The sequence below is a fragment of the Struthio camelus genome, chromosome W (genome assembly GCF_040807025.1).
Source record: "Struthio camelus isolate bStrCam1 chromosome W, bStrCam1.hap1, whole genome shotgun sequence".
NCBI classification, from domain to species: Eukaryota; Metazoa; Chordata; class Aves; order Struthioniformes; family Struthionidae; genus Struthio; species Struthio camelus.
Genome location: NC_090981.1, coordinates 46071146 through 46097848, shown reverse-complemented (window position 1 = coordinate 46097848; position 26703 = coordinate 46071146). Strand labels below are relative to the sequence as shown.

Sequence of the window (26703 nt, the reverse complement as noted above, 5' to 3'; positions counted from 1 at the left end):
AAAAACTGTTATTAGACTATGTCATTTACCAAGTCTATGCCATCTTTAATTTCTGATCCATAGGACAATAAAACTTCCTTATAGTATGTAGGTGGGAACATCAGTACTTTTGAAACATGGAATTATTTTTTGAGTTCTCATTAGTAAAAAAGAGAAAAAATAAAAACTAAAATTATTAAATGGCTTATCAAAATATTCTCTGTACTTTCTTTGATATCCTGCTCCCAGTAGTAGAGAGATTATTTTCATTAAAACAGGAGATTTTAACTGTTACTCCAGAGAAAGCAGAGAAACAGGAAATATCTCATAGAACTAGATCAGAGATTTCAAAGCAGGATATTTTTACTGTATCAGGTATGAAAGAATCTCTCAGCAACAGTGACCTAAACATCAAGTCTTCTGGAATGACTTTGCTCTTTATATTTAATAACATTATAGCTTTAGATAAACTTCAGATAAAACCTTAAAAGCTCAATGCAAGAAGAACATTTTATTATTATCTGTCTGGTAGTGAAATCATTCCAAGAAGCACAGGATATTTTGTTGTATTAGCTTCACTCTTGATCTACTTTGGCATCTATCGCTTAGGCTAAAATATTATCTAATAATGCACATGATCATGTTCTTGACTATTCTCTCTCCTTACTCTGTCCTTACACATGACAAGCATTGCTGCTGCCAAGGACAGAATTCTGGCATAACCTACAGATGTTACTTGAAAGAAAACATATATATTTTGATGCATCTGATAAAGCAAACGTAAGTATACAGAATTCTAGCAATTGTTAGTCAGGGAGACAACTGTACCATGGGAATCATTCTTAAAAGCTGCAGTTTTATTTTACTAAATTATCTATGTTAAAACAAATCTGTGCCTGGTGTGGAATTTCACTGCATCAAGTGTTACAATATTTTTGTTTTCATTACAAGCAGGAGAATGCATGTAGAACAAGTGTTAAGAAACATGACAATAAATTAGAATATAATTTACAAAAGCAAAAAAATAATAATAATAAAGTAACAGTGTACCACATTAATACTGAGTATAAAATAATAAGCAACTAATCACAATAATACAAAGGTAATTTCAGTCTGTATTATTAAGGTTATCTATGTGACATTCACTCCATTATAAAGTTCCTAACAAAGTGGACTATTTTGGGGTGTATATACCTTGAGGGGTTAATCTGTAGATTTTCCTTTCCGTTTTGATCTTCTTCAGCTGGTAGTATTGCTCAGTGGAAGTACCGGCACCAGACTGATCTGTGCTTTTAGTATTCTACTATTTGATTCTAGGCCTGTCATTTTTATAGCCTATACAAATAGTCCTATTGTCACTATTTAGGAATATAACACTATTTAGCTTAGATTATATAGATGGCTACAGTGTAGCAGCAGCAATGAACTGTGCTGTGGAAACCAATTATTTTTCTTTGAATTAGGTTTCATTTTTAGGTCTTAGTCTGAAGTGTTGCTTAGTTTGTAAATCCAAATACATTCTGTGTTTTGTTCCCTTTAACAATACAATTCAATGTTGCTCCAGGGAGTTCTTTAAATTCCAACCTCAGTGCTGTTACGTTGCAGAGTAAACATCGGACTCCCTAGTGTTCTAGCACCAGTAAAGAGAGCAAAATGTGTCTTTGGAAACACTCCTTACAATTTTAATGTCCTATGTGAGGTAAAAAAAAGAGTTTTCTTTTGAATACATAAAAAAAACCCTTTCCTTATTAGCTGAAAAGACACATTAGCTGATAAACACAATTATGCCCTGGAGAAAAACAGACCCTGATACAACGAGGCCTCTTGCTTAGAGGATGCCATAGCAATCCCTTTCCCTTTTATCATATTTTTGACCTAACCAGGACATGCTAGCACCAAGGTGTTTTGCCAAAAGGATATCACAAGGCAATCCACTTAACAGAGAAGGACTACATACTGCCATTAATCCATATATGCAACTCCAAACACTGCTCTTTTTTTTTTTTTATTCCATTGGTGTCAGTTTCAACAGGAGTTGTTACATGGTGATGAGTGCAGCAGATTAGCATATATGAATACAGGCAAGTCAACTGAAAATGAATTCCACTGGTCACAAGTGTAAGGAACTGAAAATACTGGCAAGAGGTAGCAGATGACTGGAATTTGATGGTGATGAACATGTGGGCTACACAAAACCCCACATACAGATTGTCAATATGTTGGGGGGAGGGGGGGTTCATAGTATGAGTCCTGTTAAAAATTTTTATTTTTCCATGTTAATTCACATTAGTAAATAGTGTGCAACACATTTGGCTTGTTATTGGTTAAATACACTGAAACACTTCAATCTCATATGGTTTTCTTCTGAAATTCTTTTTTCACTGAAAAGAGTACTTTTTTTTTTTAAGAAAGTGCTATTTGAGTTAGAATTTTTAACACAAGTTACTGTTCACATAAATTTAATTGCACTACAACAAAGGAGGCGTAGTTGGACACAAAAGCACATTCATCAAGTACCTGCTGCAAACTGCAAGTGTTCAAGTACAATATATTAATATAAACAAGTACCCACTTTCCTTATCTCCTTGTTGAGTCTGTTATTGAGAAGTGAAGGGGAAGAGGAGCATGACATTTAACTTTTTTATGCTAGATTCTTGAATGGGACCTGTCTAAGTAGTTTGGTTTCACATTTAAATGCAAAGTATTTGGTGAATATTAAAAAAATATGGTAATATGAAATAAGTGGAGTATGGCAGCAGAGCAGTTAAGGCATCTAACTACAAATCCAGAGGCATGAGTTTGTTCCAGTCTCACACTGAGAGCTGCCCCTAGCTTTATATAAGACCTAGCTTTATATATATACCTGGTCATTTAGGTCAAGGTGGCCAGACTTCATTCCAGCCTCACCTATCCCAGTGTACCTTCCTCCTGCCAGTCCAAAAGGCCTCTTGGGTCAGGCACACTTTTGACCTCCTATTTGAACAGAACCTAGATATCTCCACAAGTCTTTTATTCTTTGGTTGTAATCCTAACCCACTCTGTTGTGGTCTCCTGAACTGCACGTTCACATATTTGTTCTTATAAACAAATGCCCTTCCACTACAGTATCAAAGAAGGGAACATCTGGAACCCATTTTAACTTTTAGCAAATATTGCAAAGGCTTGTTGCTGTTAGGCAGTAGGCTTATCTTTTGCGCTGAAGTCCTTGTGTTGGAGAGTCAAAAGTCATGTTAAACAGAATTAGATGCCCACAAAGCTCTTTCTTCTTTGTGGCTAGTGATGTAAACAAAAGTGAGCTGGAGTCAAAGTGTTAATTTTTAAGGCAACTCATACACAGTGGTAGTGAAAGACTTGGCAATACGGTCTTCACCGCTATTGGAGTCTGCCTCCTCCATGATATAGAAATATTTTCCCTTTTAGTGGAAGTCTCAGGTTCACTTGTATAAACCTGCAACACAGATTTCATTTCACTTCATAGCACACTTGTATTTCATGCACCACTGCAATAACTGTTGCACCTCTTAAAACTAAGTCCCTCATGGTTGTTCTGTTTAGTATACCTTTATATATGGCTCACAGCAGTGTTCAGGAAATATGGATTACTCCAACGGGAATTAGGTGGAATGAAGGAAAAATACATTTTTTAAATTTCTGCTCCTTAAATAACATTTCCAAGCTCATTTTATAATTTAAATTGTGGTGCTGTGTCGTGAGATAAAATAGTTAACATTTTTAAGCTATGACTTAACATTTTTTTGATTCTTCTTTACTTCCATAGTAGACCAAGTCATAACAGCTACATTTTAAACAGTTTTAAATACAAATGGATTCAGTGTCATTGCTAAGTCCATAATAAAAATTATTTTAATGGTCCAAGGAGGTAAACAGACTATTGAATTTAGTCAAAAGAACACAAACGTTCCACAGTAAGCTATTCTATATGTGTTGTGTGGATCCTTCCAATTTGGCATGCCCTCCTCATACTGTGTCCAGCACTTTGGATGAATAAATCCCACTTCACAGAAGTTAAAATAATATTGAAATCCTGTCAGCTGGGGCTGACCAGTGGTTACGTTTTCCACAGGGTAATGCGTTTGCAAGGACGTCAATCTCATTCCGCTGTGTGGCTCTCTTCAATGGACACATTTCCACAACGATAATAACAAGGCACATTCTCGTGCTTTCTGTGGGTCAGTGTCCTTGGCAGGTCTTGCAGCACATCTGTCTGAAGTATGCTCGACTGCAGAACTTGAACTTCAGCACCAGTGGGCAATATGCCACTTTGTTCACATCTTTGCACTCTAATAATTGAGGGCATTAAAGAGAAAAAAAATCAGAAATACAAATTAGAGTACAAAGAAAAATTGAGAGTTTGCATGCTTCTGCTCTATCCGTCCACCTTGCCCTCTTTGTAACTACTCTTTCTAGTCCAGCTTAGTACATACAATATATTTTAAAAAGCAATAAAAATGTTTGCAGGGCTTCTCTCCCAGACATTTAAAAGTGTGCCCACTTTGTCTTGAAAGAATTACCATTTATTGGGATAAATGATCACTTCAGACAGCTAGGATATATGAGTCATTTTTCTTATAATACTTTTATAGCTTCTTTCTCAGGAGTTATTTTATTCATCCGTGAGAGGTTATCCAAAATCTAACATGATTCGCACTATTTGGTACTATGCCTGTGTGTTTGTAAGACTCCTTGAAATAGAATATGCACTGCAGCTAACAGGGATGGAGAAAACAAAGAGTGTTACAAACAAAGGCACCAACAGTGTGAGTTCAGTGACTTGACTGCATGGGCAATTTTACTTTAAGCTTGGTTCCACACATTAACACTTTCTTTAATGCAGGAGGAAAAGCCATTTTTATGCCTGTAATAGTCATGTAAAGGCTTTTTCTTTCCCTTCATACTCGTGTTTTCCCTACATTGAGTTTACTGCATATAGGCAGATAGGTAAGTCTCCCAGGAAGGGAGAACAAGAGTTCTGCCTCATGGAGAAAGGATTCCTTCTTTCCCATCCCACACAGGTTTTATCTAAAGTGACTCTTGGGTGAACATTACAGCAGCACTGCTAGAGTACGCTGTGATTCTCCTCTGGCTCGGTTTCCTTTCTGAAGAAACAAGGTGGGAATAGGGAATGGAGCAGTTTGGTCCATGTCCAGTTCTTATTCTGATAGAGTTGGAATTCACAGCTGAATCGGGTTCTACAGCTCGGATTTAGCTACTGTAGATTTGCTTTGCACTGGAGTGACTATTCTGATAGGTGCTTGATAGGGGAATTTACCTCTTCAGTAAAAGCATTTGGACATTTTCTTCCAGACTGATACTAAAATAGGACTTTGGCAAGGAGCCTTGCTACATGTGTAGGAAGATGGAAGAGAGGTATACGGAGAAAAAGCAAAACCCACAAGTTTGAATTGCAAAATGATGAGGTGGGAAGAAGAAAATCAAATTAATTTTCCAGAAATTAATTTGTCTCAGAAGAATGCTTTAAGTTTTTACTCTTACAAGACTGCATTCGATACTGGTCTCCTCCTACAATCTCTCTCAAATTACAACAGCTATAAAGAAAACATGAATAAAAAGGAGAGGAACTAGCAGTACTTTGAACACTGTCATATTTGCATTGATCTAATATCTAGAAGTGAAGAAGACTGGAGGCCAAGGCCCTGTTGCTCCAAGACGTGACAGAACAACAGTCCACGACTCCAAGATGTCTGTAAGCCAAATGCAAAAGAGACAGCAGACAGACACACCAAACAGGTATAAAAACCAAAAAGTAATAGTGAAACAATCACAATTAGTAGGTGCAATCATTCAGCTGTTCCTATCTGTCTTCTTTCTACATATAATCTCCTAGTATACTATTTTTCCTCCAGAACAGGTAGTTACGGATAGTGGGCTCATAGTGTAAGCACACTGTAGTAGCAAGTTATGGGCAGGTGAGAATTTTTAGTATTTGAACCTAGGAAAGCGTCAGTGGGGCTGAACTTCAGGGTCTGTACTGAATGCTATTTCTGATTAGGGCCATGTGCACGCTTTTAGCTGGACGAGAAGAGGCATGAAGCGGTTTAAGCTTTCATTTCATTAACACAAATACAACGCTTTCATAGTAATTTTTTCTTCATCTACTCAACATTTTTACTCACTAGCCTCCTATTTTTTTTAATCTTAACGTAGAATCAGAAGTGAAAGTCAGGAAAAAAGACGCACCTCTTGGGGGCAGTGGACTGAAATACACACACTGAATGCACAGATACATTTCTCGATCAGCAACTGCATAAGGTCCCTGTTTCAATTCAAAAAAATCTCCCAGAAGGTCAAATATCTTCCAGAAACGTTTAAAGCCCTTGTGTTTGTGAGGCCTGGGAACATGGGAGACCCAGTAGTGAATTACAAATGATGTGAGGAATAAAAAAGTTCACTTGATCTTGATGAGATGTAAAAGCTCATTCAATCCTCAAAATAAACCTCACAGACATTGTAGTTAGTTAAATACAGGTAAAGCCACCAACTTATTTTTACTAAAAGTAAAATTTGAAATTATCCTCATTTCACTTTTCTTTACATTTTTCTTCCTATTGACTATAACTGGACCCTGTTCAGCCAATGCCATTAGGATAGCAGTGAGATATAACACTCTGGAAGTTGCCCATAACTTCTGTTTTAAAAATTAGTTTCGAAACAGATATGGTGGCTGATGAAGTAGTTTATTCTTCATAGGACTGTGGTTGAACGGAAGAGGTTTAGCAGAACCACTCCTACTCCTAGTAACTACTGTTAATAAGTTTCAATAAACTACATGTATTAATTTCTCCTTTCCTGAACTTTGTGGCCAAATCCAAGTATACTATGATATTAAGTATCACATTACAGTATTAAAATCACAGATCATCACTGTGCCTTCAGCTAAAGAGACTGCAACAACATACCACACAAAATACAAGGAAAACTGAAATGACATCGATAAAACTGTGTTTCAGGTGAAGTTTCAACTGTATCTTTAGTAGCCTAGATGCAGCAGCCATATATACTTGGAGAATAAAATCAGTCTGAGTAATATATCAAATCCTGTGGTACTTGCTGTCTGCAGTTCTCTTCCAATAGCAAGTGTAATACTACCTTCATCAGTGGCAGCCGGTCAAAACTTCATCTACAATACTCAATCTCTAATAAAGACAGAATGAACAGAAGTTTTCTGTTTCACAGAAAACAAAGAGCTAAAGCAGATGTTAAATGTGACAAGATATACCATAACTTTCTTTTACTATTTCTGTATCCCCAGAATTTTGACTTTGCTGTTTCATGTAAACAACCTACACTTTCCCCAAGAAAGTACTTCTGAACTTCTGAACGCTGGAGTTCGGTGAATGAAGGGAACTAGGAGGCTTGCTGGGGTGTGGAGTGGGAAGGGAACCCCCTCAGCTAGTTGGACCTTGGCGCAAGCCCATAACCCGCTGCTGAAGTTTCTTTTGCCCCACGGTGGGGCCTGATGAGCAAGGCAGTGCTCCTAGGTGGCACACGGACAAAGGCTCTGAGTCTAAGCACGTATATTTTGCAATGTATCCCTCGGAGAGGCCCGACTCCTTCCCTGACACCCAGACACTTCAGGTAGGCAGTTCTCCCATACCTGAGGAGAGACAGAAGTGCGCACACCTAGCCACAGAATACCCCTCTCACAAATACATCCACAAAGAAATACAGCAGTGTTCTCTCTATACCTTGAAGCACTGAATGTTCCAGTATGCCACAGATCAAACGCACACGAGAAAGGTGCAGAAGCATCCCATGACACAGAGGGGGACACAGAAACACAGAACACACACACACAGAGGGACAGACCTCAGATCTTGCTTCAGTACTGTGTAACCTATCCTGTGGCCAGCAGGTCCTTACTAGGATTTGCCTGGTAGCACAAGCAAAGTTCAGCACGGTGCTGCAGAAGAAAGGGATGGTGCTTCCTGTGCTGGTAAGTCACATGGACAAAAAGAGGCAGTGAGAGAAAGAGATGAGTACAGAAAATAATAGCCTCACACGTGATTATGCCACTCAGCAGACTGTAAGAAAAGATCCACTGAGAGCAAAGTCCACTTGCAACTGAATAAAGAAACTTCTGATAACAAGGGGTCTTGGCCCACGTAGCCCAAAACACAGGAGGGGAATCCTAAAACCCTCTGCAGAGACTGGACTCATTTTCTCTCACTTTCCCCTTCCCATGCACTAGCTGCTGTCAGCTGGTTTCTACACACATCCCTAGCCCAGGCTGCCAGACACAAGTATCTGAAGCAGCACTGTATCAACTGCACTTGCAAGTGCGTAACAGGACATACTCAAATCGCGAACGTTTCTTGCCTAGAGATAAATTATCATTTTAAATGGGGGGGGGGGGGGAGGGAGGAGGAAACTTTATAAAACTGGAATTGTCCAAGCAACTGAGTGTGCTTCTTTCAAAAAAGAATAGATTTTAACATAATAAATCTCTGAGATCAGTTGTGCTCTTTAGGATTACCTAGTTCTTGAAATCTAAAAAGCTTTCCATCACCTCTGGTATGCTGCAAAAGATGCACCTCCCTGTTTAAAGGGTAGCATTTTACTAACACAAGCAATTTGGTCAGGAAGACTCCAAGGACGGAGTTATTTGACCTTCTAATTGAAGAGATGACAGCTCCTATTGTGTCTAAAAGGATTTTGTTTCAGGTCAAGAGTATATGCAGAAAATGTGCAATACATATGCGTTAATCTGCATATGCTCACAGTTTATACTTCTTATATTGAGTATTTAACAGGAGCTATAAGATATTTACAAACTAGGATATATATTTAATAAATATCTAAAACATTTATTAAATATTTATTTAGATATTTGCAAAAATATCTAAAAAATACCTCAAAGACAAAATTTTTGTCTAATTTTGGAATAGAGCACTTTTAATACTTCATGGACTGTGGTGAAGTTCTTCTCAAAGGATGTGTGTGTATTTTAAACTGTTAAATTAACTTTGAGAACACATTTCTTTGTAAGCTGTGCTTAATAGCTTACAAATAATCAGTGGTCTCCAGTAACTATCTTCAGTGTTGGACAAAAGCAAAAATGTGGTGCTAAGTGGCAATGTGACTGCTGGGACCTGTATTTATTAGAAGAGATTGTACTATCTTTTTTTCCCCTTGTTTTTTCCTAGGACCTATTAGCTCAAGCAATGCACTGTGCTAACGAGGTTGCATGGCTGTCAGTTGATGGCTCATGCCTGGCCAACTCGTTATGTATGAGTGCAGTCCAAAGAGCTGAAGTCCATCTGGAATATTGTGCCAGTAAATGGTTTTCAACATTTTCAATTTGTGGATCCCAAAAATTTTCCAGTGAGGGTGTAGGCCCCTGGAAAACACTAATGCCAACGAGCTCACTTTTCATAGTTACTCTGCACAGTTCCACTTTAAACTAGCCCATGACCACCCAGCGTCCATAGATTACACCCAGAAAACCCCTGACGGTATCCACATCTGTAGGAGATCATCATATTTTCCTGATAATATTAAAGAATTACTAATCTAATGAGTATAAATAATGACATGATAAATTTCATCCTGAAATTTAGAGGAGATTGAGACTGAACCAGGCCCGCTTAGACTACTTTATTACCTTACTCTCTTTGGAAAAAGACAACATCTAAGTTTGGAAATAAAATACAGTTAGCCTTTGAGCTTTAAAGGGCAGAAAATTTCCTACACTGATAATCATCACCTAAAGATTACTTAAGAGCACTAACATACGATGGGAATTAAAATAACTAAGGAAAATTTTATTACAAAGATGCATTTCAAATAACAACATGGGATGGTAAGTGTCTTTTTAAAATTAAAACTCCTAAGCAATGAATTACAGTGCTTGTGGAGAACCATTAGTATATTTCTCGGAAGATTTTAGCATGCTCCATTTTATTACAGACATCTCCATTTGACAGAAGTAACACCTTATGTCATTTCATAACAACTTTGAACCTATGCTGTGAACCTGAACGGACAGAGAAGGTATTAAATGAACACCAAATCAGGGAAAATCGTAGCATAAATTTGCATTTTTTTGCATATAAATAGAGTATTTGTTCCATATAAATAGGTTATTAAGCTCCAAAGTGGTTGGAGAACCCATGTATAAGATACTGCACTTCACACCGCAGAGAGAAAAGTTATGTTAAGGGAGTATTAGTGACATTGCAAAGTCAAGCACTCAAATCTTAGCGAATAATATTTTTAACAGAACTGTAATTGCTATGCAATCTTAATACACATGTACCAAAAAATTATGGTAATCCTCATTTGCCTTTGGCCTGCAATGTTTTTGTTCAGGAGGCAAAATGGAATGTACTCATCTGGTGAGCAACTATTCTAAATTTTGGGTACACTTTATGATCGGTAAGGAGACCCATGTTTGTTTGTTTGTTTGTTTGAACCGCCTAGCACTCAAATTCTACTCTGAAGACAGAATTCTTCTTCACTTCCCAATGGGCTTACCTTGGGAATTCACGACTCCAGAACTGGAGCCTTTCAAAAACATCAATAAGTTTATTTTGACAATGCTATTTAATACATTCTCAAAATAAAATATTTTAGAATGCAGTTAGTTAACAGTCTAATTAAATTAGGCTGTATCATGTAAAAAATACTGTAATTATTTCCATACAGGCATTATAAATCCAGGAAATTCAAAGTTAATCAGAAGAAGCTGAAAAATAAGTTAAAGTATAAGAACAGAACTGTAGCACTGTTGTAACATTAAATGTGCAATCTAATTTTATTCTTTAAAGAACGTGTGATAAACTATTTTTGCCTCTGCCGTGATACGTTATGTATGTTGTTGGAGTGGGCATAAATTCAGTGGATAAGAAGCACATCATGCTCTCCCTTCTGTCACAAAAATAAATATTGTACCAACAAAGAGATTGGAAAATTAATGAAACAAAATGGTAGCATTTTGTCTATGATATAGGCAATATAGGGTTCCCCCCCTTTTTTTTTTTTTTAAGGAAGCAGCTGTCTGTCTTTAGAGAAGACTGCATTACTAAATAATTGCAAAAAATTAATTCACAGTCTAGGAGGTGATATAATATAGGCTTTTGTTAATAAAGTGATGTTTTGTTAATAAATTGAAGCAATTCTGTTTTTTCCAGAATACATTATATCAAGATGGCAAACTTACCCTCCGTGTTGGAAATGGGAGTACTGTCACATTTGCTTTCACACTGTTGCATTGATGGAGGTCTAAGTGTTTCTGGACACTCACTGGATGCTTGTCCGGTATATGAGAGGCACTGTACTGTTCGCATCTGTTGCCCAAGACCACACTGCGCAGAACACTAAAAATAAGACAGGTAAAAAAAGTAAAACAACTTGGATCGAATTCTTAAATACAAAGCAAGATAACAGGCGAACAATCACGGACAGTACACATGCACAAATATAAAGCAGCAAAGGCATCTGAGGACACTTGGTTAATACAAAAGTATTTTTCATAAAGTAGTTCTGAATTTTTCATTTTTGACAGTATATATAAGTACTTGTCTTTCAAAGAAAATAAAACACAATGCAATATTAGCTCCCTGAATGAGCTCAGATTTGAAATAAGAGATTATAATTTACACTATTTTATGTATCATGTCTGAATTTAAGATTTCAAGAGGGAAATCCTTAAGCTTTGAACAAACAAAAAAAATCCAAAGACAAGAAGAATTCAAATCTGCTAGAAAATTTTTTCTTTAAGGAAAAAGGAAAATAGTTTTCAAACAAAAATACTTTGCAGTTTCAAAAATATTTTTTATTTCCGTAACTAAACAATGATTTCAAGGCTTGCATCAATTTGAGACAACTAGCAAAAAATAAAAGATGGATCAAAAGTCAAATATACTGTAATACCACAGATAGCTGTCCCTTGATTAGTTAAGCTAAGGTATTTCCATTAGTGGTAAATTACTCATCAAAATTAGAAACTGAAATATCAAATGATTATTTAATATCAAGCCACTAATCACACTTTAGATGCTAAATCATCATGAAAGAGAGAAAATCCATATAGCTTGTATAGAAACACTGTTTCTATATATTCAGCCTGTGCTGAAACAATGCAGATCCCCATCTGGCAATTAAGCATATTTTGTGTAAAATTTTATAGGTCTCTGAATGCTCTTAGAGCTGCTACATACCTTTTTGTACATTTACTAAGATGATAATTGGCTTTATATTTCCATCACGCTCCTCAGCTGAGTTCAATGTGTTTTAAAAATAAAACCTTGCAACATTGCTGCATCTCAATATCCCCTTCCACAAAACTGTAATAAGGATTAATTAATGTAAAAATAACGCATATGAAAACTCATCCTGTAGAAACCGGTTTACTGTCAGCAAGTCCTGCCTTATAGTTCAGCAGACAAGCACCGTTCTGCAGCAACATTTCAACCTGAGACAAACAACGGTAAAGCAAGGAAGTCACAGAAATGTTCCTTCTTGGTTTCCATTAAGACCTTTATCCTTAGAAGGTGCTGATGTGTAGGAGACTAACAGCAATATATATTGCTGTTCATAAAAATATTATAATAATATGATATTTACATGGACTATCTTACCTGTCCCCAGTCTCCAGTAACCCAGCGAGGAGGAGGACATCGACCTAAACTACAGCGGATGCGGACTGGAGGTTTGCTTTCTTCTTGGCACTGAGCAGCTGGAAAAGTTTTTAAAAGATCGCTGCTTTTGCACAGAACAATTCGGTGCTTAAATCCTGGACCACACTTTGGTGTACACTGAAAAAATATGGATACGAATAATTAAAATCTCAGTAAAAAGTCAGTAAAAGTCCCAAAGATGTTATTACGGAAAAATATGAGATTATACTTATGTTCTTATAAGTAAATTATAATCACCATTTTCCCCAAGATAGTAGTAATTTTCAAACATTTAGAAACACAAATAAGCTGGTAGATGACTGCCTTAAGTTAAATAAGTTTTAACTTGATAAAAGTAGATTTCTTTTGCTATTTATAGTTATAGTATTATATTACTATTTGCTTTTTTATATAAAAGCTTTCAGGTTAGGTTTAAGAAAAGTACTTTTCTGTAAAGCAGACATGGACTGGTACAAGGAAACAAATCGGAGCGTGCATTTCAGCGATTAAAGTAGAACTCTCTGATACACAACCCCTAGGACAGACTTTCTCTACATCCCTTACAGATTACTGAGCTGTAAGCAACATTCTTCCCCAGTGATCATATGGAAAGATGAATCCTTTACTGGACTCTGTAGAAACTGGATTATTGGTTCAGATAGAAATACTCTACCCTCCCCTACTATGAATGCGTTTTCCTCCTTTCACGTTTTAATTCTGTTTTCTCACAGCTGCTGTTGTTCCTCCTTCTATCACTGCTCTGCTGGTTCTACTAGCAAGCAGATAGTAAAGGAGCAATTGGAAGAGAGACAGGTCTAAGGACCTCTCTGCTTTTGCTCCTCTTTCTTCATGTTGTTTTTTCCTCCTTCTCCTTCTAGTTTGCTCCTGATTAACTGTCATTTGCATTAGCACAACAGCAGAATGGGGAGAAGACAAGCGCTAATGAAATAAGAACACAAGACCTTCCCTAAATCAGTTTCTCTTTAATAGCTGAGCTGGAGATTTTGCAAGTACAGTATTAAAATTCCTCTCAGGCATGTTCACCTTTATCCCGCAAGCATATCTGCATTATCTGGATCGGAATCAACTTCTGATAGCATAAACCTTACACACAGATTACTCTAAAACTGTCAAGAGTGCAACTGCCTTTCATATGCAAGCAGCTGCAGAGACATATTATTATCTGGGAAATAATACAATGTGACCTGAAGTAAAATTCAAGAGAGGGAATGCCAAAGACCTTCCACATCCAAACAGGTCACTATATAATTGGGAAAAATAAAAACACCTAAGATTTATTTTTGGAAAATGACTTCAGTAATCCCAACTTCGGGGTTGTGTGCCTAATTCTGAAGCATATCTGTCTAACTTAAAGACACTTTAAAACAGTTCCACAGTACTGTGTAAAGTATTGACGTTCCCTATACATTCCTAAATGTGTATGTATATACTCACCTACCTCAAAATAAAATCCATGAGAAGAGATACTCTTGGTGAGAGTCACCTAAACTAGTCAATGAAGAACTGACAGATTTATGCTCCATCTTATCTCTGCTTGGATTGAGAATCTTAAAGTGGGCTGCAAAGAGGAGTGTCCTCCATTTGGCTTTTATAATCCAGAACTGCAAAGTGGGTGCATAATCACTCTCCTTTAAAAAAAAAAAATCATCCTGTTCTTGTCTTTTTAATAGAGGTACTGCCTCCTTATCTACAGCAGTTCACTGTTTACAATTCTGACACAGAATAGCCAGGTTCAATCCTCCTCATACATTTGGGACATTAACCCCAAATCTCCCATCTCCTGCACAACGTATGGTTAAGTACCTGCCTACTAGAAAACAGGGGAAGGAGGCACAAAGGAGGGAAGAAAGTTCTCTGTTTCTGTGGCAGAAAATACACCATTATGCAGGAAGAATCTAATATTAATGCTAAAGAGAGACCAAAAAAGAATGACGACGAGCACATCAGGTCTTCAACAATATGATCATGACTCCTCAGTTGTGGTCCAAATTCCAACACAATGAATGTTGTATGTATTTTTGTCCACAAATATTTCATATAAAATGGATAAGACTTTTGAGCAGGAAACAGAAGCAGGTGCCCCTGCGCAGCTGAGCGCTGAAAAATCACTTGCACTCAAGCTCCTCTTCCCATTTAATCTTTTAAGCATTCTGTGAAAAGCAATCAGACAACACACAAAAGGTTGAAAGGGCCCTTGTGCCATCATCAGAGTGGACTACAGATTGGTGAGCAGTTCACTTTGTAAAATGGCAGGAGGCAGAGGCTTGCATCTCTTTCGAAGTTACACAGAATTGTATTCTGAACCCTGAAATATTACACTAACATGCAAAAAAGAAAGCTATCAGCAGCTGACTCCTAAAATAAACAAGTAGCTTCTGCTGTATCTCCCATGGAGCTCAGTTCCTTAGGCATGCTCCAAGAACGCCTTCTAAATTGAGGCCCTCAGAGAGGGTACGAGGACGACTGTCTAGCGTGTGAATCACTTGCTTTGGTAAGAGGCTGGCACTCAGGTTTTCTTCTGTGTCAAGACAGGCAAGAAGCAGAACTTTTGATAACCAGTTAAATAAATGTCAAAAAAGCAATGTGCCAATGGAGTGTCATAACAGACAGAATTTGGTAGCAAGTCAGAAATTTGGCTTTAGGTGCATGCGTTTTCTAATCCTACTCTTCTGTTGTTTTATCTGTAAGTCACTTTGTGATATACGTTCTTTTAGCTACTGGCACCAGAAGAAAAAATATCCTTAAAAAACCCCACATTTTTTGGAGTCATAGTCAAAATTCCACTAAATCAGTTGGACTACACCTGACCTCAGCAATTAAAATGAAGTAAGGAAACAGGCTGCCGACAGTAATACTGAACTCCCCTAAAATAAAAAGCACGGTAGAATTTAGCAAAAAGTGTACGTCTTCAAAGTAAATGACAGATAAAATACCCATAAACATTAAAAAAGGAAATAGTGTCTCCCATTACTAGATGCTTCTAGAATATTTGACTCGCTCATTAGAAAGAACGACTAAGGGTAGCATGAATGCAAAGTAAAAACACTTCTCTCAAAATTCTGATCAGTCTCTTTCCAACAAATCCTTAGATTATTTTTTGTTGTTTTATTTTATTTCCTGGAAAAAATATAAAATAAGTAATTTACGGGTGAGAAATCACTCAGTCAAAGCTCATCTATTGCAAAACATTATACTGATGTTCAACAAGTGCATAAACATATTAAAAAGTGCTAAAATTGCTTAATTTGCATCAAGTATTGCTTTCTTTCAGAATAAAAACAAAGCTTCAGAATTTACATTCCAGAGAAAAGTAATAAGATTTGACATTGGCTTCAAAGCAAGCTGCACTCAACTCTTCCACTTTTTGTGTTCATTCTTGTTTTCAATACAAATATATCAGAGGCAACATTTTCATGCGTTAGTCAGAAAATCAGGGGTGTGTGTGTGTGTGTGTGTGTGTAAATCATATTTATACATCCATATCACATTTCCAGGAACACTGAACAAAAACAAAAGAAGCAATTTCTCATTATACTAAAACGGTATGAACAGCAAAGACACTTTGCCAAGCTATACCAGGCAAAATTCATAACAGAAAAACATTAGCACTTCTTCACAATCCTGTCAAAATTCAATCACAACCAGAAGTTTAGCAGGGCCTGAAGCCTTAGATAATAAAATTTATATTAAAAATTATGACACATTTCTGTATAAAAGTGATGGCCTTAAAAAGCTGCTGAACCTTCTTAAGAGGCTGGCAATGCTGACAGCTCCAAGGATGATATATTAATGAGCAAAGTCTAGAGGTGGTAACTACAGGAATAATATATAGTCTATATATATAGTCTATTTATATAGTCCATATATATAGTGTCTCTCTCTCTCTCTCTCTATATATATATATATCTATATATATGGCTCCATAATTTTTCATATGGATAGTATTATTTGTTAGCACTGAGATGATGCCTAGATATTCTAATTAGAATTAAAGTATTACTAAAATGGACAGAAAGAGCTTAAAAACTATCAGTGCTAGGACAGGATATAAAAGAGTCTTCCACTGAACAACCGTTTCTACTCATCCATCATTTCCTTCTTGCTCCTTTCCATTTTATTCTTTCCAAGTCACAGATTCCTTTCTGAAGAGCTGGAATATACTCTACCTTTTCAGGTAGGGACAGGGACCATTTAAAACCTTTCTGCATTGATTTTGGTGCTCTACTTCTGGTGTAAATGGCAGCTAACAGTTGGGGAAAAAAAGAATATTCTTCTGCATGTAAAACAATGCCTGTTTTAAAATTCACTGCCTCATTTCTGTGTTTCTTGAGGTCCTGCTCTACATGAAGAGAAGTTGCTGAAAGGAGCTGCTTTTCTAAAGGTTCAGGATATAAAGCAGACAACTTTTTGGAGAACAGATTCAAAAAAAAAACCTGTTATCTTAAAACTGTATAGAACTAGAGATAGATTCAGCTATAAAGTCTGTGAATGGCTATCTGTCTTGTAATACCAGATTATTTCTAAAACCTGGTACAATAACAGGAAATTCAGAATATAACCAACAACATTAGCATGGTAAGTTAACGAAAATCACAAATTCTTCAGGCATTGCCATTATATTTTAAAATAATTTTCTTTGATGTAAAAGCTCAATAAAATGACATTTAATTCATAATTCCTTATGGAACAAAACCAAATAGTTGAACAGCATAGCAAATTGATACATTTTTCTTTTGCTTAAGGAAAAATAAGGTATATCATGGAAAAAAACAAATTTGTCCAAAAAGGTCTTTCTTCAGCTAAGAACAGATGAGGATTATATCGGCATGAAATAATGAAATATAGACACCAAGGGGATGAGCCACAACCCGCGTCCATGGCAGCTCACAGCACTGCAATTTAACATGCAGATATCACTACTTCAAGTACTGTCAAAATGTTGAGATTATATTATCTACACTACCTACCTTATCAAGGTATAGTAAGAGCTGTTCTGTCCCACTTCTATGCGCACTCACCAGAGTGAGGTTAGTAGGCTTTCTACTCTCTGAATTTCCCAAGGCTGTAACAATTTTTTCGAGCTAAAGGTATCTGTGCATAGATGAGCTCTGTGCAACAACATTAATCATAAACTATGAAGTACTGCATAATATAAAGTATTTTGAACGAAAGACTCCTTAAAGGCAAACAAGTATACAGTGGATACAATGACTCGTGAATCTATCATTGGGAGATCATTCCAGTTAACTCAGATAATCTTTGACTTTTTTTATTTTTTTTAGACAAAGGAAGTATAACAGTTCTCTCTAGGCTTCATTTGAAAGGGAGGCGAAAACTGGTTACCCTGAACACAGAAAATTTGGGGTTTGAGAGATGCTGCTACCTGCAAAGTTCCCCTAGGATCAGTCATGGAACTGAACCTGCAAAGTTCCCCTAGGATCAGTCATGGAACTGATCTCATTATTATTTTTTATACTCTATTTAATGATATGGTAGAAAAGTAGGAGAGTATAACTGAAACTAGCAACTAACACCAGTGACTGTAACTAACCTTAGCGGTACAGAGGAAGAATCAGTGTATTCTACAGGAAGACCTGGACAACCTTGAAGACAATAATCATTTAGATGAGGTAAAATTTGGCAGTATGAAGTGGAAGGTCATGTGTTTCTGCAAAAATAACAAGAATCTACTACAAACTGAGAGATCACTAACTGAAATGAAAAGAGGAGGAGAAAGATCTGGATATATTAAAGAATGTAAGTAAGTAATCAATATGTGATGGCTGTGAAGTTGAAAAAGGTAATTTAGCGTATACTGACACACTGTAGCTTTTGGGTGTTTTCAGCAGAGGCAGGAAATTATTAACAAAAGAACAAGGCACAGCTGAAACCTCATGTGAGATAATATATGCATTTAACTCTGATCATCCATTTCCAAAAAGAAGTGTTCCAACTGGAACATGAAAGCAGAAATATTTGCGTGACCATGATTAACTTCTCTCTGAGGAATAGTAGTTGGAAAGGAAGAAGGGTGTTTCAGCTAACAAAAGCAAACAGGTATAAACTGGCATGCAATTAGAGTGTTTCTTGCAATCCAAAGACTGAAGTTTCAGGAAGAGTTTTCCAAGAAGCAGCAGGACAAAACCAAACAAAACTTTAAATTAACTAATTTTAAGACAGAGTTTGATCAGTTTATGAAAGGAATTGTATGATATGGCTGCATTTGACAGCAGCCATATGGAGTTGGAGACTCAGGAAATCCTAGCTTGAAGTATTCCAAAGGCTACTTTGAAATAAAACAGGTGAGATAAGACTCCTGGGTAGCAAGGAACTGCAGAAGCATACAACCATTTTTGCCCTCACCCTTGCATACGATGCAGTTCCACTCAAATCCACCACAGACCAACAATAAATCTGCCTTCTCCTCTCTGCTGCATGAGTTCACACCCTTCAAATGTAATACTTGAATCAACATGAAGTCATAACTTGACTTATACTATAACAGATACCACCATACTTAACAGAAGATGTTCTTTCTTTAATAAAGAGAACACCAATTTTTAGGTCTGCTTCTCATTGCACGTTGCTAAGGAAGTCGATTCTTTACATCAACACGATTACTTGAACAAAACCCTAGCAGCTTATTCTGGCTTTGGATACTGTAAAACCATCAACTCTTCTCTCCAGCTACTTGCCTCTTCAAGAACCTATGGAAATGAAAATTGCTTCTTCTTTAAGACAATTATTGCATACCAAATGACTAGTATAATTTTTATGTTTTTACTATTTTTAATACTTTTACTATTCTATGTTGTATTTTTCTATTTTCACGTTATGACTAATAACAATAGCTCATAATCTCTTGACAAAATAACAGAACTGACAATATAGGTGAAAAGAAAATAGAATTATCAATGTCAAAAATTGCTTCAATACTCTAAATCAATTGGGTTTCGATCTTCTCATTAATCCTCAACTTGGCAATCGGCAGTAGAAAACGTACTAATATTCAGTGGCTAGAGCTCTCGTCTCGACTGTTGCCAATGAGATAAAATTGCAAATTTCCTTACTTCTGACCAGTCCAAAGCGACCCACTGAGGGGGACAGGACTGATTGTTACAGGGCTCTTTTTCAATAGGCCGGTGTGTTAAACAGTTGGCATTTTCCAGTGTCTCTTCCTCAGAAGGTCCAATCTTTCTGATACAGAGAACTGTTCGTGAACGCATTCCTCCATCACAGGTTTTACTGCACTCTGACCAATCTCCTATAAACCATCTGGAGAGAAAAAGTTAGGAAATTCAATCAATATATTTCAAAAATGGAGAGGATAATTACATAATCCAATAATTCCAATAGTTTAATAGTCAATATTCAAACCTGATTCATGGTTAACAAATACACATAAATCATAGTGAAATAAAGTAAAAACTCATGGACCTTTTCAATGGTGCGTTTTGATTTATGCCTCACTGCAATAATATCTTCCAATAAAAAAGTACTTTGTTTTTTTCCAGAGCAACAGTTTCCAACCTAGGCTATAGCAGTTGAGTGTTGAGCCTGAAAAAAACTTCAGTCATTTAAGTGGAGTTGCATGGAATCACATGAAATTATCCATCTGAAAGTGGGTTGCAACTGGAATTGTTTGGGAACTACTGCTGTAGGTTAAAGCATAGGTTAAAAGCCAAGATGCTTGCCTCTTTGGTATCATCGCAGTGGGTGCTGTCTTTCCACTAGCAATAAGATAATTTGATCTGAAAACTGAGCTGAGCTTTAATTTTTGTCTGGTTATGAAACATTTTTGTATAGAATGCAATATAGAAATGCAAGTCATTCTTATTTCTTAGAGTAAGGAATGTAAACACTAGTAAAACATAATTCATCATATAAAAATGACCTCAAGAAATATTTAAAAGATTTAAATCATTGCATGATAGCTAGAGGGAGTGTTTTTGTGTAAACGGTAAAAGTCAAGAGATGTGCAGTATATTTAGATTACTTAAGTGTTGTTGCAGAGGAGATTAAAACAGCTGTTAATCTGGTTGTAAAGTCTGAATTTTGTTTTTTTTAATGATGAAAGGTTAATGCAGTTCAATGCAGTGGAAATATCTCTTCATACAGTTATCCTATCAATATAAATGTATGTTTAGATCATATCTTATATAATAGCTTCTTTGGCTATGCAGGGCTACACAGCAAGAGCAGGAAGGAAAAAGTTCCTATACAGGCATGCATGGAGGAAAGTGTTAAAATGAATGACAGGGAGCACAGCAATGGTAAGAAGCTATCTGGAGTGATACAGGGTCTCCTGCCCCAGAAGCCTTGAATTAATCTCATTTAATTAAAAAAATCAATCTCATTGAATTGAAAAAAAAAAAAAAAAGGAGAGAGAATTCCATCAACCTGCTTTTGTCTATGCAGGGTACACAGTGAGGTAGGATATCAAGACATCACTACAGCTCTGTTGTCACATAATTTGCAAGATAAAAAAAGTATTAATATGGAATAGAAGAAAATAAGTACAAAAGAAAGTGCTGAGTGTCTGTGCAGAGTTGCAGAGTTAACTCCTCAATTACAAACTGAATCACTCCTTCCCCTGCTTAGCATTAGGCATTCTTTGGGATATACAATGTTTTCATTAGATCTCTGCCCTAGCCAGATGCTGCCTACTCTACAACATGTTAAGCACTTAAGGTTAAGCTACTTCCAAGCCAAATGAAGTGGCATCTCATAACTGGAACCATGTTCTGTGAATGAACATCTAAAGTTATAACCAAGACTGAAACATTAAGGACTCCTTCCTTCCTATATATATTATCCTCTCTCATCTAACATCCTGAATACAGACAAGACTAAATTCCCAGATGCGCAGACGATCATGTTAGAGCAAACACTATTCAGTTATTTATTGTAACATCCAGCAGGTAGGTCCACAACAAAACTCTTATCTTCTACTCTTTTGCCTTAGTGAATCCTGCTAGCATGTGCCCTGCTCTGTTTCAACTTGTTCATGGCTGCTGATTGCATTAAATTTGACTGTTTTTTAGATTAGTTTTATCTCGCCACGTTATTTTGGGGACATCTAACACAGTGTGCTGTTGCTATAACTACTGTGTTTTGACTAAAAGAATTAACTCTGAAATATAAGCAAATTAAACTGAGCAGCAGTCAGGTATAACAAAGGGAACTGTGATGGAACAGAGCAAGCCAACACCAAGTTAAAAGGGTTTGGCGGAAAAAGATAACCAAAGAAACTGGTATCACCCACTAACTGAAGTGGACAGGGCTAATTAGTGGAATTGCGACAACAATGTTTCCTGGCTCAGGGTCAGGAGAACAGAAGATCCTGCTTAGTCTTACAGCCACGACATTTGCTTTGCAGGCTGCACTAAAACTTGCCTTAACAGTTTGAACTCGCAAGGAAGTAGATACGCTAGTCAGAGGAAAGAAGCGGGGGAGAAATTTCCCCTAAAGGCTGATCAACGACAGCTACACGTTTTTTACCCTCGATGAGTATGGATGGGATCTGTAAGTACTAGGCCCTAGGTGGCACATTCGGTCTTCAATATCAAATATGCTGATTAGATACACTGACCTGAATCATCCTTGCAAAGTATTAAGCTGAAGGCTAGCATGCTATCACATGCTGCCATGTGCCAGAAAATGTCAGGCACATCAGTTACTGTGACTCTTCTTGACGGTTTGCTTGGGATTTGCCTCCTAAGATCTGTCATTTTCTGAAATCTCTGTCAAAGACGGGCTGCTATGCTCTTGCGTATTACAGAGTGTATCATACGCTGTAGTAGGAACCTGGATCAATGCTGTAATTTTTCTCTAATTTTGAGCCCAGTGAAGTAGAGAGATGCCAACAAAATTTGTCATATTCCTTTATTAATTTTCCAGCAAAACAGAATCATTTTTTGATTCTTTGCCACCAAACTTATGCTTTTACCATGGTAGGGAGGATAAGAATCTCTTCAGAGCTTAGGAGAGGCTGAAGTGTTGAGCTTTGAGTAGGTACCATGATTTGCTCAATTGCCTTCTCAGGTACCTTCTATGTTCCTACTGTATTATTCATCTTTTAGGAAGAGAACCATGAAGCAGTCCGTAGGATCCACAGATAGTTACCAATATCTCTTCATGAACTCTAGAATTTTAGGAGTTAGTTACTGCAATGCAAGTGAACACAGTCCTTGCTGCTGTTCAGGGGCCTAAAGTATAAAGTTACTGGCATTCAGTAAGAAGGAGAAATACGGGACTTACAATCTTTGTGATTTTTGGTAACCACCACATGGAAAACACAATTGTGTTAATTAAGGAAAGGAAGTATGTGGCCTCTCAGTTTAAAGAGAAGGCCTTAGTGACTGATAAATCTTCCAGCATAAAGGTCAAACGTCTTTGGAGAATTATCTCAAAATATGGTATTTGAACAGCTTTCTTCTAGACTACTTACAGGATTAGGAATCAAGAATCCCTCCTCAGGTGTTTGGCACTTTGTATTCACCCTGTGGGGAGCACCAGAATGGAGATGTGGACTGAACTGCTTTGATATATTCAAAGCAGGTGCTTACTAATACTCGTTACCCAGCTTCAGAAGTAGTGTGGCCAAATGAAGGAAACTTTTTGAATCTTGATGACTTGGATTTCACCATATTCATCAATGTCCCTGCTGTAGTGGATAGAGAATCCAAAAAGGTGTCTTGCTTTTTGTTTTTTAATAATGTCAGTGCAAAAATAAAAATTAACCATGTTAGAATAACTATGTTAACATTAATTTAAAAAGTGCTAATTTGTTAGCAGTTAATTCACACAAGGAAAGGAATAGAGACATTTAGTAAAAAGGAACTGACTGAACATGACCACTTGCCGTATTCTGCTCTCAGGTACAGGGTGAGATATTTTAGTCAGTGCACACACATGACATGCATGTCTCCCAAACAGAATCCAAGTTCCTGTGCTTGCAGCACAAACACACATTTATGCATAGACTGTGAGGACAATGATTTAGACCTATTTGTGAGGACAGCACATACACATTCAAACACACTTGGGGTTAGAGCAGCGTAATGGCTTCACCTTCATTTACCTAATGGCAAGTGAGTAAGGTATATGACACAGGGGGAATAAGTGTAGAAGGAACTGCTCTGACATCATGCAACCTCTCACCAGGTCCAGGGAAGCAGTTGCTGCTCTAGGAGGACACTGGCCTCATAAAGATTTCTTGGATTTTAAAGGCATTAAAGTCCTGTCTCATTCCTCTTGGTATCCTTTATGCTACAGTTTTATGATTTCTAAGAGACATTTAAAAGAGACTGCAGTATGCATTTACTGTGTGACACTTATACTTGCTTAATATTACTGATTTTCATGCCATATTAGAAAACAGGTACAGAACAGCACTAAACTTAAACTGATCAGTGAATCAACAAACTGTTATCGCTCTCATTTTTTTCCCAGAAGTGTTCCAAAGCACAAGAAGGAGCTGCTGCACATGTGTTGAAATTATTTTCCGGTGCAAAACATCACAGCTGTTTCTAAACAGTTTGTAGTAAGATTAAGCTATGGTATACGTGCTTGCCAAATTTCGTTTCTGAACAAATGAGCTGCTGTGTTTCTCATTATCTTTTCAATATATAACACACAGCTATCTTTAAAAATCAAACTAAATAGACTTAACCAAGCACGCACCTAATCCTAAAGGCATACAGCATTACTGTACAGCTCTGAGCATCCTGGAGAGAAAATTGTTTGACAATACTACTACCAGTAGATGGCTTGGCCTACTAAGTGGTTTCTGTGTTTACTACTTCCCATTTGAAAACTTCAACCCAAATTTTAACGTAATGCATCTTAAAAATATGGTAAACCTTTAGTATGTAATGTAAACATCTATGGGAATGGGAATGTACATAGTCCTCGCTCACCTGAAGATTCTTCTGCCTCTTGTGTCTTCAGCACGGCCTCCAGTTCTGTTCACCACACCTGACACTTCCATCTTAACACACTGTTTTGGTATTATCTTTTTACTTACAGTGACAAAGTTGATTTTTTCTGTCATTCAAACAGCACCGCTCCTTAATCAAATCAGGCCTCCTCTAGGTCACAACTGATCTTCCGCAACTGATTCCAGATGAACACGAAACAATAACCAAAGCAAATATCCTGTCTGATCAGACAGGACCCTAATGCTAAATCAAAATTTTATACCATATTTGGTCAACAGTAGTCATTACATATTACAGAGACTTTTCTATCCATGCGAAATAGATGTCTATTTTAGTAATTAATAACTTACTCAGGTGGGCAAGGCTCAGTGTTGCAGGCTCTTTGATTTTCTGGAGGCTTACTGTCAGGATCACAGTAATTGTTCTGCACAATGGAGTTGTCGTCCAGCCTTTTACACACTACCTCTTGTTTCTGCACACCTTGGGATAAAATTAAACACCATTAATTAATAATTCTTACTCCTCTACTTGTTGACTAAAAGTATATTTCGCCAATTGATTATTAATCCTACTATCCAACTTTAACTGGCTGAATGCTCCTGGGATCTGAATTCCTATTGACTGAATGCCCCCTGACCACACAAAATTTTTCATTTTCCTTCAATTTTAGGCCACCCCACTGAAAGAGGATTTTAAATTGCTGTTGTTTTCTAAAACAAAGAGAATGTATTTATAGATATTACTAACAGATTGCTTTTATTTGCATATTGCACAAAATCCATTTTCCATCTACTCTTCTCTCCTGGTAAAAGACACTCCACTTTCCAAAGAAAATATCACTAAATAGAATGTGGTCACACTTCAGTGTAGAATTATTATTTATGTGCTCTGGTTTAAAATAAAACTGCAGCACCAGCATTCAGTGCTGCATTCTTATACTTGTCATCCTATAAACATTTTATTCAGTAAAATAACAGAAGTATTATTCATTCCGAAAGATGCAGCTTTTCTCTGTGGAAGCTCACTACGTCTAGCACTCCCAGCTCCCCTTTCGTTATTTAACCATCAACAGGCAGTTCAGAATTGATTATCATTCCCAAAACACAGTGAAAAATCGCCGCCAGGGTAACATTTTAAGGTAACACTTTAAGCAGATTTTCCAACATAAAAAACAGGATGTAAAGAAAGGTGTTACAGAATCACTGATATATGAAAACAGCAGCTCAGAGTATTGCTGTACATGGCACACATTGCCTCCTTCTCCATTTTTAGAACAAGCTGTGTGATGTTTGCTGGGATATACAGACTGTGGATCTGCAATTCACACACAATTCTTATTGAATACGAGTAGTCATAATTGAAATAATTGAAATTGAAATAATGGGATTATTTGTATCATAAAGTTTGCACAAAGTCCTCAACCCTTCTTAAAAACAGAAGCACTTACTTAATTTTTTCCAAGTTGTGAAATGCATACAAACATGTAGAAATTAAAACATCCCGGCTTAAACCATCAGCCAACTTCATTTTACAGTGCTCCCTCTTCATTTTAAGACAAGATTTTTATAGGATATATACATTTGCAGTAAAAAAATTGATTATATGAATATGTTTTCCTACACTAAACAACCCACTAAAAACAGGGGATGTTCTTTCACGAAACATTTTCAGTCGTTTTGCTCTTTTTAAACTAGCTAGGCAACTTACCTATTAATTGTTTCCATTGCTATTCATTAATGACAAGACTCAAATCTCCTACTACGGTTCCTAAAATGAGACCTACATGGAATTTTACTTGACTCACTCCAACAGTGAGTCAAGTAAAATATCACAATGGTGTTCAGGGCAAAGGGAAATGGTAACCTCCTCCCTTCATGACAGCCTTGAAGAACCCTCTATGAGGCTGCAGATATATGAGTAGTAGGTTTTATCCCTTCTCAGTCTGATGGATTCCTCCCTCTCCTGAGAATACAGTAACTGCTGTGACTAACCCAGTGATTAATTCAGTCAGCTGAAATGGCAAGACTGTTGTTGTTAGTCTGTAGATTATTTTGGGTTTTTATGCAATTACAGTCTAATGTATAATGTACAAACCACCTTGA

The 26703-nt window shown here is 36.9% G+C and overlaps 1 protein-coding gene across 3 annotated transcripts in view; it reads right to left on the bottom strand.

Moving 5' to 3' along the window:
* Nucleotides 1-815: 815 nt before the first annotated feature.
* Nucleotides 816-26703, bottom strand: part of LOC138064344 (A disintegrin and metalloproteinase with thrombospondin motifs 6-like) — a 164204-nt gene continuing 138316 nt past the window's right edge. For all 3 annotated transcript variants that reach the window (XM_068926397.1, XM_068926396.1, XM_068926395.1), the window contains 5 exons: nt 24952-25081; nt 19730-19934; nt 12600-12776; nt 11180-11336; nt 816-4280 (listed from right to left, as the gene is read on the bottom strand). In XM_068926397.1, the coding sequence (XP_068782498.1) occupies nt 4171-4280; nt 11180-11336; nt 12600-12776; nt 19730-19934; nt 24952-25081 (779 nt within the window). In that variant the 3' untranslated portion in view covers nt 816-4170. The remainder of the gene's footprint in view (nt 4281-11179; nt 11337-12599; nt 12777-19729; nt 19935-24951; nt 25082-26703) is intronic.